The sequence below is a fragment of the Aquarana catesbeiana genome, linkage group LG09 (genome assembly GCF_042186555.1).
Source record: "Aquarana catesbeiana isolate 2022-GZ linkage group LG09, ASM4218655v1, whole genome shotgun sequence".
NCBI lineage: Eukaryota > Metazoa > Chordata > Amphibia > Anura > Ranidae > Aquarana > Aquarana catesbeiana.
Window position 1 is genome coordinate 27128038 of NC_133332.1, and position 16026 is coordinate 27144063.

Genomic DNA, 16026 nt, shown 5'->3' on the forward strand with positions numbered 1-16026 from the left:
GAAGTGCAGAATCGCGTATATGTATGTGATTCTGCACAGAACGGCCGCCCTGTAGCAGTAAGTCTGCTATAGTGGTTAAAGTAAAGATAAAGATAATTTATCAACATTTTTTTCAAAGTAATATAAAGATGTAATGTAACACACAGATGTGAATGCAGCCTAATGATTAACCACTTCAGCCCCGGAAGATTTTTCCCCCTTCCTGACCAGAGCACTTTTTGCGATACGGCACTGCGACGCTTTAAATGACAATTGCGTGGTCGTGCTACATGGCTCCCAAACAAAATTGAGGTCCTTTTTTCCACACAAATAGAGCTTTCTTTTGGTGGTATTTGATCGCCTCTGCGGTTTTTATTTTTTGTGCTATAAATAAAAAAAAGAGCGGCAATTTTGAAAAAATACGCAATATTTTTTACTTTTTGCTATAATAAATATCCCCAAAAAATATATATTAAAAAACAAATTTCTTTCTCAGTTTAGGCCGATATGTATTCTTCTACATATTTTTGGTAAAAAAAAAAAAATCATAATAAGTGTATATTGATTGGTTTGCGCAAAAGTTATAGTGTCTACAAAATAGGGGATAGATTTATGGCATTTTTATTATTAATTTTTTAAAATTAGTAATGGCGATGATCTGCGATTTTTATCATGACTGCGACATTGCGGCGGACACATCAAACACTTTTGACACTATTTTGGGACCAGTGACATTTATACAGCGATCAGTGCTATAAAAATGCACTGATTACTGTATGAACAGCACTGGAAGGGAAGGGGTTGAACACTAGGGGGCGATCAAGGGGTTAAGTGTGTCCTAGGGAGTGATTCTAACTGTGGGGGGGTGGGCTTACTACAACCTGACAGAGATCACTGCTCCCAATGACAGAGAGCAGTAGATCTCTGTCATGTTGCTAGGCAGAACAGGGAAATGCCTTGTTTACATAGACATCTCCCCATTCTTCCGCTCCGTGTCAAAATCACTGGCCCCCCAGTGGACATCGAGTCTGTGGGACCCACGGGCATGCTCACGGAGTACACGGCAAGCCTGCGTGCGCCCACTTAGCCGCGTCTTAAAGGGGGCGTACGGGTATGCCCATTTGCCCAGCCATGCCATCATCGTGCTCTGGTCGGCAAGGGGTTAATGACACCCCAATTGCAGTTAGCATGCCATTATAGCGAGACAAGCGTGTTGTGCATTTGCAGCGTTTTTCCAAAACGCGCAGAAAAACACGCCATTTTGTGAGGGTTGCCACCCGTTTAGAAATGCGCAGATGTGAATGCAGCCTAATTGTTAATTACACACTAATCACGGTTAGCAGATGCGTGTTTTGCCACAAGTCTGTAGCGAGAAAGAAACGCGCTACAAACCTGCACTGAAAAAAACAGGTGACGCTCCCTGACTGAAAAGGTTCTTGAACTACTTTAAGCTTCCCTGTGCGCGACACTCGTCTACATATGAAACATTTACAAAAAAGCAGGTGGGAATGCTAATGCTCGGGTGTAAATGGAACACATTCGGTAGGAGAGTTTTCAGGCAGCAAGGATGACCTGGGAGGGGAGGTGATAGTCAATCACTTCAGGTCCACCCTACAGTTTTACTGCTACAGGGCATCACCTGTTCGCAGATCACATGTGTATATATATATATATATATATATATATATATATATATATATATACACACACACACACACACACACACACGTGATCTGATACTTCCAGGTAGGGGGCGCTTCTACTGTGATTACACACTGCGGAAGCTGATCGATGGATGCATGGTACCTGATTTACACATCTACCTGTCCTGGCACACTCATCCTGCTTATCCACCTCTCGCATCTAGCCCACGTGCATGCATGTGATGTATGGGATGTATGTGATGTAGGTGATGTATGTGATGTATGGGATGTAGGTGATGTATGGGATATAGGTGATGTATGGGATGTATGGGATATAGGTGATGTATGGGATGTATGGGATATAGGTGATGTATGGGATGTATGGGATATAGGTGATGTATGTGATTTATGGGATGTAGGTGATGTATAGGATGTAGGGGATGTATGTGATGTATGTGATGTAGGTGATGTATGGGATGTAGGTGATGTATGGGATGTATGGGACGTAGGTGATGTATGGGATGGATGGGATGTAGGTGATGTATGGGATGTATGTGATGTATGTGATGTATGTGATGTAGGTGATGTAGGTGATGTATGGGATGTATGTGATGTATGTGATATATGGGATGTAGGTGATGCATGGGATGTATGGGATGTAGGTGATGTATGTGATGTATGGGATGTAGGTGATGTAGGTGATGTATGAGATGTAGGTGATGTATGGGATGTATGTGATGTATGGGATGTAGGTGATGTATGGGATGTATGGGATGTAGGTGATGTATGGGATGTAGGTGATGTATGGGATGTATGGGATGTAGGTGATGTATGGGATGTATGGGATGTATGTGATGTATGGGATGTAGGTGATGCATGTGATGTATGGGATGTAGGTGATGTAGGTGATGTATGGGATGTATGGGATGTGGGGTGTAGGTGATGTATGGGATGTATGGGATGTATGGGATGTAGGTGACCTGCCTATATAAACAAGGCAGATCGCCAGGATGGAATTTGTGTCTCTGCAAAGCAGGGACATGGATCCATGCCTTCCCCTAGTAAAAGCAGCTTTTGCGCAGACCAATCAATATATGCTTATTGGGATTTTATTTTACCAAAAATATGTGAAGGAATAGCTATCCTAGAAGTACGGTTATGCTGTAATAAGGTTGCTGTCTTTTCCTTTCCAACTCAAGTTGCTTTTGTTTAAGTATTGGGCATAGCATAGTTATAAATTTTAGAGTCATGGTTGGGAGTCTCAGATGTCATGTGTATCTCTCAAGGACTTTGTTACGCATGACATGCCAAGTGTAGGGCAGAACAACTTTGCTATTCATGAATGGTACTGGCTTTCCTAGTCAACTGTAGTTACCAAAGCACCATAAAATACTGTTCCCTGTCAATGAGCTGAACACAATAGATGTTTAATGGGTCTCTGCGCTAGATGAATCATGCTTATCAAAGCAGCTAGTTCAGTGCGGAGCATGGTTGGCGACAGGTAGGACACTTCCAAATTCTTTATTTCTTTACCCAACATTTTACCAAACTTCTCAGCCTTGTAAAGTGTATAGAAAAAAATTTTTTTTTTAGTTTATGAAAGGGGTAGCAAAGACTTTAATTCCATGTGGGTCTATTCTTTGCTGTCTGTGTCCCATTGGGGAGATTTTCCTTCATTTCTTGTCCTAGAGATACAGCAGGAATTGAGAAGAAATTTCTATCAAGTGAGGTGGTTAGGCAGTTGTCATTTACCCTCCTCAAGTCTGGACACTTTCACCCCCCTCCCAGTCCAGGCCATTTTTCACTTTTCAGCACTGTCTTGTTTTAATGGGCAATTACTAACACTGTATCCAAAATGAATTCCTTGTTTTGTGCACTGGTGCGCAGTCATGTTGGAACAGGAAGGGGCCATCCCCAAACTGTTCCCACAAATTTGGGAGCATGAAATTGTCCAAAATGTCTTGGTATGATGACGCCTTAATAGTTCCCTTCACTGGAACTAAGGGGCGAAGCCCAACCCCTGAAGAACAACCCCCATACCCTAAGCCCCCCTCCACCAAATGATTTGGACCAGTGCACAAAGCAAGGTCCATAAAGACATGGATGTGCGTGTTTGGGGTGGAGGAACTTGACTGTCCTCCCAGAGTCCTGACCTCAACCCGTGAGAACACCTTTGGGAAAGATTAGAGCAGAGACTGCGAACCAGGCTTTCTCGTCCAACTTCAGTGCCTGACCTCACAAATTCACTTCTGGAAGAAGGGGCAAACATTCCCATAGAATTTGTAAACAAAACCCTAGGGTTAACGCTGTGCTCGAAATAGAAAAGATCTTTAGAAAATAACTAAAAGCAGCACCAAAAGTCTAATACTAAACTCAAACGCTATGTGATAAATCAAGATGCAGCGCTAATAAAATAAAGTAAAAAATAAATTGATCAAAAATGGTGAAAAAACTCTCAAAAATGAAAACTAATGCAGGTACCACATGCAAAAAAAATGGCTAACAGCGATGCACAAATAATGAATAGATGGAATATGAAAAATCCAATACACACAAATAATGGTGAAATAAACTCTCACTGAATGAACATAAGGCGGATAGCATGAAAAATAATAAAAGTGATAAGTGATTAAAAAAACATAATTGATATTAAACATATAGCAAATCAATGATGAAAGGAAAAAGCCCCAAATCCAATGAACACAGTGTAAATGTGTAAATCAGAAAGGGTCCATGGAGATTACGGCGTCTCCACAGGCTTCCGTCCGCTTGCTGTATGTTTCCCATTAATCTACAAATTTCAGTTCTGGGTATTCACATACAGTTTTGTCTCATGCATGGGATAGATGCATTTGTGCCATTTTTTTTGTGTGTGGTACCTGCATTAGTTTTTATTTTTGAGAGTTTTTTTCACCATTTTTGATCAATGTATTTATTACTTTATTTTATTAGCGTTGCATCTTGATTTATCACATTCCCATAGAATTCCTGGAGGAATGGACTGACTTCTCAGTCGGTAACTGGTACTATAGAAGGGACGGACTGCACCTAAATGAGGAGGGTGCAGATCAGCTGGGAATGAAGATGGCCAAAAAAGTTAGAGGGGTTTTTTAAAGTAGGCGATGGGGGGGAGGGTCCAGAGGTAGAGATAGTCAGCGCAGAACATATTCCAGAGGGTAGTATTGGGGGCATTAGTGGTAGGTTGACCAAAGCACATAAACCCAAGAACAGAGAAAAGAGGGCGCACCAGCCTAGTGCATTATCCTTTAGTACATTTATTCAAAAAGCATAAATAAAAACTACTCACAAAAGTAGAAAGAAAATCGCGCTTAAAACAGTCTTTGGCATATAGCAGTCTGTCCACTGATAGCAGTCTCCGAGTCCTAGAGAGGGGGACATACGAACCGCTTCTGGCTGACGCGTTTCGAAGGTTAAACCTTCTTCATCAGAGCCTAGCAGTGTTACTCTCTTGCAGCTACTTATACATGTGGTCAGGACTGTGATGTCATAAGGGGGTGGGGTCCCCGAGTGACATCACCCGGTGACCATGCCCCATGCCTATATAAGTCATCGCGTACCTCGCACACAGCATTACAGCGGGAGAGAGCGTTGTGTCAACATTGGAAGAAGAGGAGAGGGAACGAGACGATGAAGGAGACCGGGCCACCGCTAGCAAAAGAGTGGCAAAAGAGCAGAAGATAGTGGAGGAGCCCAGCAGAAGAGCGGGAGAAGAACCGGACACTGGGAGAAGAGGCCAGAGAGCGGGAGAAGAGCGGGACACCGGGAGAAGAGGCCAGAGAGAGCGGAGAAGACGGTGCGATGTGCACCATACTCATTCACATAGGGTGGGGGGCCGGGATCTGGAGGCCTCCTTATTAAAGGGGGCTCCCGGATTCTGATAAGCCCTCCGCCCGCAGACCCAGACAACCAACGGCCAGGGTTGTCAGGAAGAGGCCCTTGTCCTCATTAACATGGGGACAAGGTGGTTTGGGGTGGGGGGCCCACAGGGCGCCCCCCCTGCCCCAAAGCGCCCACCCCCCATGTTGAGGACATGCGGCCTGGTACAGTTCGGGAGGGGGGGCGTTCGCTCGTCCCCATCCCCTTTCCTGACCGGCCGGGCTGCGTGCTCGGATAAGGGTCTGGTGTGGATTTTGGGGAGGACCCCCACGCCATTTTTTCGGCATAGTGATTCCCCTTAAAATCCATACCAGACCTAAGGGCCTGGTATGCTCCCAGAGGGGAATTCCCCCTCGCGCTGGCTGCAATAGGAAAATGTGTTTTTCCTATTGCAGCCAGCGCGAGATGTACAGTACCCTGTCGCCGAGATCCAGCACGATGGGATCGCGCTGGAAACATTCTCGCAGGCAGGTACTGTAGTTTGTACAAAAGTCCGATGGCTTTGTGTACACACGATCGGACTTTGCTCCATCGGACTTTTGTTGCCGGAAAGTTTGTCCGTTTGCACAGCCAACAAAGGTCAGATGAAAACCAAAAAAGTTTGTCCGATGGAGCGTACACACGGTTGGATGTTGCCCCAAAACAGCTAATTTGCATGTTTGTTGTCAAAAAGTCTGATCGTGTGTATGGGCTTTAACATTGATAATCAGTGGGAAGAATGCATAGAGCGGTCGAAAATCTCATCAGGTTTTTAATTATCCCTGTTTGCTCTCTATTTGTCCTGATAACCCATATACTCAGAATAAAAAGTGAAGGAGAATCCAAAAAGTTGAGTTGGCCACAAGAACTGAATCATACAGGCACTTGTCCCTCTAACAGCTATCTAACAGGGAATTTGTTACTTATTGACAGGCAGTGAAGAAAAGCAGTGAGCGTTGTCACCCTATAATAGGAAGTGTGTTACTGATGAGATTACCAGGTGAAAATAAATTTAAAAGTCTAATAATATATGCAAATATAAACTTTCAGTGTGTTGATTTAAGTAAGCTTTAGTGTTTGACCAGCCAAAACTTTTTTGTGTTTTTGATAGAGTAGGAAAGAATTAAAACTCCTGCTGGGTTTGTACTGCTATCTGGGGCACCGTTAGAGAGATTTCCTCTTTTCCTATGGGCAATGGTGTCAGGAAATAAAGAGAAACTTGGGGAAAATCTTCAAAAGCAACACAGACAGTCTTCAGCAGACATATGCGATTCCTTTGTTACAAATCAAAATTCGGACAAAATTTCCATTATTTGGAAATTTGGATATATCAGAATTTCTGAATCACAATAGTAACCAATTTCAACAAATCCAAAGTAAGTTATAACGAAACAAATAATCCGAATTTGAAAATTAATTTGAAAATTAATTTGAATCCAAAAATGAATTTGAATTTGAAATAGAAACAGATTACAATAAATACAGTAAGGTATAAAAGCGAAATAAGATTATGATTTCTACTTAGGCTGCTTTACAAAACAGAATAGAATAGAACAGAATAGAGTAGAGTATAATAAAAACGAAAAGAATAGAATAGAATAGAATAGAATAGAATAGAAAAAAAATAGATTAGAATAGAATAAACAAAACAGAACAAATAAAACCATTTTCCGAAATTTAAATTTGAAATAAATTTGAATTTCAAATCAATTTAAAAATAACAAATTTAAAAAACGAATCTGAATACACGTAACTAATTCTGGAAACAAATCATTCTAACATAACAAATATGAAGAAAAGATATTAGCTTAACAAACAAATCTGAAACAAAACAAACTTCTTCAACGCGCACGTCTCTAGTCTTCTGTAGCATGGGAAAAGGCCAGAAACCCCGTTAGCTTTTTATTGCCATCTTGCCCCGCTACAGATTCTTCTTCACTTTCTGTTTGGTGAAAGTGTTGTCACACCAGTTAAGAGTGAGGGCACATCTCTCCAACGCAGCCCCTGGTAGCAATAAAAACCCAACACAGGGTCTAGCCCTTCCCCACTCAACCCAAAACTGAAAGAAAAAAAAACGTTTTGGCTGGACATACACTTTAATTGACTACAGTTCTTCTTTGATTACCAATTACTAACCTTAATCATTTTCTACTCCCTTTATAGGTCCCATTTCTCATCTCTCACTGGTTTTTGGACTTCCTCTCACTGGTTTTTGGACTTCCTGGTCATTCCAGGCCATTCTTGTTCTTACTCGATTTCTGATGATGTCCCTACGTCTTAAATATTTATTCTTACTCTCTGTGTCTCTCTTTTTCTTTTCTATATCCCAATTTCTTTTTAGCAAAACTCCCTTCTCTACATACTTACAACTTTCTGCTCCCAAAAATAAACCGGTCCATCTCCTTATTGTGTCATCCTGGAGATCAGGTTCTTCATTCCTTGGACAGATCTTCAACCATCACAATGACGTCTTTTACCTCTTTGAGCCTGGACATCCCATCTGGATGAAGCTTCAAAATGAAGGTTCCGAGCTGCTACATTTTCCCTTAAGAGATCTTCTACAATCACTTTTCACCTGTGACGTGTCCCCTCTTCATCACTATCTTCCTGAAGGTGGAAAACATATTTCTGAATTGGGCTTCTTTGCAGAAAGTCGAGCGCTCTGCACCCCACCATTTTGTTCAGTCTTTATTCCTTCTGAAGGTTACGATCGCCATAAGTGCTACCATCGTTGCAAAAATACTTTGCTGAAAGAAATGGCAGAAACATGCAAGACATACAGCCATGTTGTGTTGAAAACAGTCCGGATTTTAGACCTTTCTGTTTTTCTTCCCCTTTTTCGAAACCCTGATCTTAATCTTCGTATTTTGCACCTTGTAAGGGACCCTAGAGCTGTTGCTTTGTCAAGGAAATCCTTTGATCTCAATATCGAGGACCATATTGTACTTAAGAATGATGGAAATAAAAATATTACAATAAGCAGGGTAATGGAGAAGATTTGCAAATCTCAGGTTGACATCAACAATGTGGCTAAAACAGCGGAGGTGTTGCGGGGGCGATATATGGCAATTCGACATGAGGACCTTGCTAATGAGCCCATTAAAAACATAAAAAAAATGTACAGTTTTGCTGGCCTGTCTCTTACTAAAGACCTGGAACAGTGGGTTTACAATATAACTCATGAGGAGGTAGAAGGGAGCATGACTTTCTCACGAGAGTCCTCAAAGGTGGTCCACAAATGGAGAACTGCTCTGGACTTCAATTTCATAAAACAGATTCAAGACAACTGCAAAGAGGCAATGGATCTATTTGGTTACAGGCCCGCAAGATCCAAAACAGAACAGCAACATTTGACTCTGGACTTGGTAAATAAGGAATGGTCACAGGAAAAAGCTAAATAATCTTGCACAAGTGAACTCATTAACAATATATCCCTACTAGGGATGAGCCGAACACCCCCCTGTTCGGTTCGCACCAGAACATGCGAACAGGAAAAAAGTTCGCTCGAACACGCGAACACCGTTAAAGTCTATGGGACACGAACATGAATAATCAAAAGTGCTAATTTTAAAGGTTTATATGCAAGTTATTGTCATAAAAAGTGTTTGGGGACCTGGGTCCTGCCCCAGGGGACATGGATCAATGCAAAAAAAAGTTTTAAAAACGGCCGTTTTTTCAGGAGCAGTGATTTTAATAATGCTTAAAGTCAAACAATAAAAGTGTAATATCCCTTTAAATTTCGTACCTGGGGGGGTGTCTATAGTATGCCTGTAAAGGGGCGCATGTTTCCCGTGTTTAGAACAGTCTGACAGCAAAATGACATTTGGAAGGAAAAAACACATTTAAAACTACCCGCGGCTATTGCATTGCCGACAATACACATAGAAGTTCATTGATAAAAACGGCATGGGAATTCCCCCCAGGGAAACCCCGAACCAAAATTAAAAAAAAAAAAAAATGACGTGGGGGGGTCCCCCTAAATTCCATACCAGGCCCTTCAGGTCTGGTATGGATATTAAGGGGAACCCCGGCCAAAATTTTAAAAAAAAATGACGTGGGGTTCCCCCTAAATTCCATACCAGACCCTTCAGGTCTGGTATGGATTTTAAGGGGAACCCCGCGCCAAAAAAAAAAAAAAAAACGGCGTGGGGTTCCCCCAAAAATCCATACCAGACCCTTATCCGAGCACGCAACCTGGCAGGCCGCAGGAAAAGAGGGGGGGACGAGAGTGCGGCCCCCCCCCCCTCCTGAACCGTACCAGGCCACATGCCCTCAACATTGGGAGGGTGCTTTGGGGTAGCCCCCCAAAACACCTTGTCCCCATGTTGATGAGGACAAGGGCCTCATCCCCACAACCGTGGCCGGTGGTTGTGGGGGTCTGCGGGCGGGGGGCTTATCGGAATCTGGAAGCCCCCTTTAACAAGGGGACCCCCAGATCCCGGCCCCCCCCCCCCTGTGTGAAATGGTAAGGGGGTACTTACCCCTACCATTTCACTAAAAAACTGTCAAAATAGTTAAAAATGACAAGAGACAGTTTTTGACAATTCCTTTATTTAAATGCTTCTTCTATCTTCCTTCATCTTCTTCTTCTTCTGGTTCTTCTGACTCTTCTGGTTCTTCCTCCGGCGTTCTCGTCCAGCATCTTCTCCGCGGCGTCTTCTATCTTCTTCTCCTCGGGCCGCTCCGCACCCATGGCATGAGGGGAGGCTCCCGCTCTTCTCTTCATCTTCTTCTTCATCCTCTTCTCTTCTTCATCTTCTTCATCTTCTTCATCTTCATCTTCTCTTCTTTTCTTCTCCGGGCCGCTCCGCATCCATGCATGGAGGGAGGCTCCCGCTGTGTGACGGCGTCTCCTCGTCTGACGGTTCTTAAATAACGGGGGGCGGGGCCACCCGGTGACCCCGCCCCCCTCTGACGCACGGTGACTTGACGGGACTTCCCTGTGACGTCACGGGGAATGCCACAGGGAAGTCCCGTCATGTCCCATGCGTCAGAGGGGGGCGGGGTCACCGGGTGGCCCCGCCCCCCGTTATTTAAGAACCGTCAGACGAGGAGCGCCGTCACACAGCGGGAGCCTCCCTCCATGCATGGATGCGGAGCGGCCCGCAGAAGAAAAGAAGAGAAGATGAAGATGAAGAAGATGAAGAAGAGAAGAGGATGAAGAAGAAGATGAAGAGAAGAGCGGGAGCCTCCCCTCATGCCATGGGTGCGGAGCGGCCCGAGGAGAAGAAGATAGAAGACGCCGCGGAGAAGATGCTGGACGAGAACGCCGGAGGAAGAACCAGAAGAGCCAGAAGAACCAGAAGAAGAAGAAGATGAAGGAAGATAGAAGAAGCATTTAAATAAAGGAATTGTCAAAAACCGTCTCTTGTCATTTTTAACTATTTTGACAGTTTTTTAGTGAAATGGTAGGGGTAAGTACCCCCTTACCATTTTTACACAGGGGGGGCCGGGATCTGGGGGTCCCCTTGTTAAAGGGGGCTTCCAGATTCCGATAAGCCCCCCGCCCGCAGACCCCCACAACCACCGGCCACGGTTGTGGGGATGAGGCCCTTGTCCTCATCAACATGGGGACAAGGTGTTTTGGGGGGCTACCCCAAAGCACCCTCCCAATGTTGAGGGCATGTGGCCTGGTACGGTTCAGGAGGGGGGGGCCGCACTCTTGTCCCCCCCTCTTTTCCTGCGGCCTGCCAGGTTGCGTGCTCGGATAAGGGTCTGGTATGGATTTTTGGGGGAACCCCACGCCGTTTTTTTTTTTTTTTTTTGGCGCGGGGTTCCCCTTAAAATCCATACCAGACCTGAAGGGTCTGGTATGGAATTTAGGGGGAACCCCACGTCATTTTTTTTTTTTAATTTTGGCCGGGGTTCCCCTTAATATCCATACCAGACCTGAAGGGCCTGGTATGGAATTTAGGGGGACCCCCCACGTCATTTTTTTTTTTTTTAATTTTGGTTCGGGGTTTCCCTGGGGGGAATTCCCATGCCGTTTTTATCAATGAACTTCTATGTGTATTGTCGGCAATGCAATAGCCGCGGGTAGTTTTAAATGTGTTTTTTCCTTCCAAATGTCATTTTGCTGTCAGACTGTTCTAAACACGGGAAACATGCGCCCCTTTACAGGCATACTATAGACACCCCCCAGGTACGAAATTTAAAGGGATATTACACTTTTATTGATTGACTTTAAGCATTATTAAAATCACTGCTCCTGAAAAAACGGCCGTTTTTAAAACTTTTTTTTGCATTGATCCATGTCCCCTGGGGCAGGACCCAGGTCCCCAAACACTTTTTATGACAATAACTTGCAAATAAGCCTTTAAAATTAGCACTTTTGATTTCTCCTATAGACTTTTAAAGGGTGTTCCGCGGCATTCGAATTTGCCGCGAACACCCCAAATTGTTCGGTGTTCGGCGAACTTGCGAACAGCTAATGTTCGAGTCGAACATGAGTTCGACTCGAACTCGAAGCTCATCCCTAATCCCTACACAACCTCCTGATGCCACTAGGAAAAGTTCTCACTAGTGAATTTTGTAATGTGAATGCAGCATGATGAATTGTTTTGCAGTAGCTTTGGCACAGAAGGGAGAACTTTGATTTGTAGATACCTATACTTGAAGAACATAAAATGTCAGTGTCTAATTAAAAACCTCTAATACACACATAAGAGAAATTTACAGCTGAAGTTTAGGTATTTCAACTTATACATAGTTACATTGGTTCAGCTTGGACCTGCGTAAGCATTTATGTGTTAGATAGCAAAGGTGCAGCACTACTACCTGCCCTGGTATCCTCCAGGGCTGAAATTACTGGTGCTCAGGCACGAGTTGCTGAGAGCCACCAACACATCTAGTACAGGAGAAGAATCAGCACCATGGTAAATCACAGTATTGCAGTGGCGGCCCTTGCACTGTGGGCGCACGGGTGCCGCCCCCCATCCATGCGCCCGACCCCTTTCAGGATGCCGAAAGCATGGATTCCTATGGCGGGGTGGGAGTGGGTGGTAATTTTTGAAGCACCTGATTAGAGCCAGAGGCTCTAATAGGCTTCAAAATAGGGTGGGCAGAGAGTGCGCCCTGATCCCACCCAATTGTGTGACGATAGCGAATTAATTTATTTCCACAGTAACCTTCCTCCCTGCCAATCAGGAGGCAGGGCATCAGACCTGCTATCTGATTGGCCAAAGCATTGGGCAACCCTATTGGATGCCTAGCGCTTAGGAATAGGAGTGGAGGAGACTCGCGCTGGAGCGGAGGTCGCCGCCGCTCTGAGAGGAGGGGTGCTGCCAGAGCCGCAAACCCCGCGAGTGGCATCCCAGTGGCATCCCAGTCTTAGTCCATAGGTTTCAAGTTCCTCTACCCCAAACTAGCTCATCCATGTCTTTATGGACCTTGCTTTGTGCACTGGTCCAAATCATTTACTGGAGGGGGAATTATGGTGTGGGGTTGTTTTTCAGGGTTTGGGCTTTGCTCCACACAGAGGTGGGGGCGCCGAAGCTCCAGAGTGCTCCCCTCCCTCCTCCTCGTCTGTGTCCAGAGGCGGAGCACATGTAGCGGGTGCTGCGGTTCCCCATCCCGCTTGCTCTCTCCGCCGGCAACATTCGTGACGCGGCAAATTATGAAATCTCGAAATGCAGCGCACAATTCTCTTCTTCTTTAATGGGATAATAATAAAGCTGCTTTGCTGGTGATACTGATGGAGTTATTGCAAACACATTTTCAAAGGCTTTTTTTTCTAGTGATATCAAGAATAATATTATTATGCTTGTTATTTTTTTTTTGGTGCAAATTACCACAACACCATTATCTCGTAGTTTTTAAGATCAAAGATACAACTATGTCGGTGTCCCTTGTTAATTTTACATTGTATTTTTTTTAAATGTAACTGCCGACTCCCAAACTGTCATTTGAAGTCAAACACATAGCCAAATATTATTCTACACAATTTTTTTCTTTTGCATTAAAAAAAGAAAACAAATAAAATTAGACATGCTATCTGCCAATAGAACTTAACCAAAAAGTGCATTCTATGCATCCAAAAATATAGAAAATATAACAAATCATTATTATTCAACCAAAAAATATGCATGTGTCCTGCTTCTTAAAATAGGGGGTCAACAATACCAAGAGTTGGTGAAAGCAGGGGACCGTCATCCGGAGATAATTTCGAAAATCATCTGGATTATTCTCCTGGAACTCCCGCAGCAAAGGCATATGACATAATTGGTCACGATTAATAAAGCAACCAATTTTTGGTCCAAGAACTCCTCCTGTTCCTGGACTGGACTTGGGTCAAAGCAATAACTTCAAGGCCAATACACGTTATCTCCTCCGATTACGCAACATGGCTGGTTGACGAACGGCCATTCAGAAATGAACTGAAAAGTGCAAAATGAAAAGCGCGAATCAACACACACCAAATTTCTACTTATGCCGTGTACACACGGACGGACTTTTGAGCATCAAATGTCCGACGGTCTTTCCGACGGACTTTCGACGGAGTTACAATGAACTTGCAAACGACCGGACTTGCACACACACGAACGGACTAAAGTCCGTTCGAAAGTCCAGTCGTTTGAGCGTGATGACATACGACCGGATTAGAATAAGGAAGTTCAAAGCCAGTAGCCAATAGCTGCCCTTACGTAGTTTTTTTGTCCGTCGGACTAGCATACAGACGAGCAGATTTTTCTATCGCACTCGAGTCCTTCGGAAAGATTTGAAACATGTTCTAAATCTAAAGTCCATCTGATTTTCAACAGAAAAAGTCCGCTAAAGGTCAGATGAAGCCCACACACGATCAGATTGTCCGACGGATTCGTTCCATCGGACCAGTCCGGTCGGAAAGTCCACCCGTGTGTACACTGCATAACACGAAAGTAGCAGAAGGAGCACAAGGGGTGGCGCTAAAGAGCTGAAAAACCACGTAGTACGTCACTATGTTCATGTTTGTTGGCCGACAATTCCTTGGCGTTTGTATGCAAAACAAGTTCCTGGCCAACGTTCCTGAGGTTTTGTCTGCGTAAAATCCGATCGTGTGTACGAGGATTAAGACTGGTATGCCATTAAAGTTCATGTGCGTGTAAAGGCAGGCGTCACAACATACCTCCCAACTTTTTGAGATGGGAATGAGGGACTCCTATCAGCAAAAGTAGGCAGGCATAGGACACACCCCTTGCCACACCTCCTTAAAGGAGAATTGTACAAAAAACAAGATTGGTTAAACCCACAACTGCTTTTTTACCACTACTATTCCTTTATATTGGCTTTTGGAGTTTACAAATGCAGCAATTTAGAAATCAGATGAAAGGTTTAGCACTGGGAAACACTTTTTGGTAGATAAAAAGTGCATTTTATATACAATTATATAGATCAGACCAAAATGAGGGAAAAATGAGGAGGAATGAGGGACAGAGGGACATTGCTCCAAATCAGGGACAGTCCCTCCAAATCAGGGATAGTTGGGAGTTATGGTCACAATACTTTTGACAATATAGTGTATCTTTATAGACACACACCAATAAAGCACAGCTTTATCTTTTATTGACTTTTACAACGGGATATGTCCAAAGATAGAAAAAAGAGACACTTTAGGTATTATAAAAAAACACATTTTATAAGTACATACATCATACAGTATTTATGTAATGTATTTTTACTGCATGAGCTTGTCATAATTTAAATGTGACTGCGAAATACAATAAATGCATAGATTTGCACGCAATAAAAAATGTTAGTAGCCAAATTATATACAAAGCATTGTAAAACCTTAGACTTATTGGAGTTGTAAAGGCAGCAGGTTTTTTTTTTTTTTATCCTAAGGCATTCTATGCCTTAAGATAAAAAACCTTCTGTGTGTAGCAGCCTCTCCCCAGCACCCCCTAATTACTTAACTGAGCCCCATCTCTCTCCAGCGATGTCCACAAATGTCTAAGCCATCTGAGACCCCCCCCCCCGAATGGCTGAGACACAGCAGTGGCGCCATTGGCTCCTGCGGCTGTTAATCAAAGTCAGTCAGCCAATCAGGGGAGAAAGGGGATGGGGCCATGTCGGGGCTCCATGTCTGAATGGACACACGGAGCTCTGACTCGACTTGGGTGCTCCCATAGAAAGCTGCTGGCTGAGGGAGCACTCAATAGGTGGGAGGGGCCGGCAGGGCCGGTACAAGGGAGGGGTGGAAGGGGCGGATGCCCTGGGCGGGACCATTTACTGGAGGAAGGGGGGTGCAGTAGAAGTGCTGGTGTACCGGCTGCGCTATATAGATAACCACAGCATGTACTGAGTGCGCTCCTGCACCCGGCACAAGCCTGAGACCAGTCCCGCCCTGTCCCTCACTTCTCTTTCAGGCAGAGTAATCTCACAAGTGAGAGAATGCCTGTCAGCTCCTGCAGTGGATTTCTTCCCCCCCTCCCTCTCCTCGCTGACTCCAATGTTAATGCGAGTGGTGCTCGCACAGCCAGGCCGCCCATCTGCTACCAATTGAAGCCCAGACCAGGTCTCCTGCTTGTCATAATGACTGCAGCAGACCCGG

The 16026-nt window shown here is 44.2% G+C and overlaps 1 protein-coding gene across 1 annotated transcript in view; it reads left to right on the forward strand.

Annotated features, from left to right (window-relative positions):
- Positions 1 to 8927, forward strand: part of LOC141107130 (carbohydrate sulfotransferase 6-like) — a 12858-nt gene extending 3931 nt beyond the window's left edge. The window contains exon 3 of the mRNA XM_073597880.1: positions 7662 to 8927. Coding sequence (XP_073453981.1) covers positions 7760 to 8899 — 1140 coding nt within the window. The 5' untranslated portion in view covers positions 7662 to 7759 and the 3' untranslated portion in view covers positions 8900 to 8927. The remainder of the gene's footprint in view (positions 1 to 7661) is intronic.
- The last annotated feature ends 7099 nt before the right edge of the window (positions 8928 to 16026 follow it).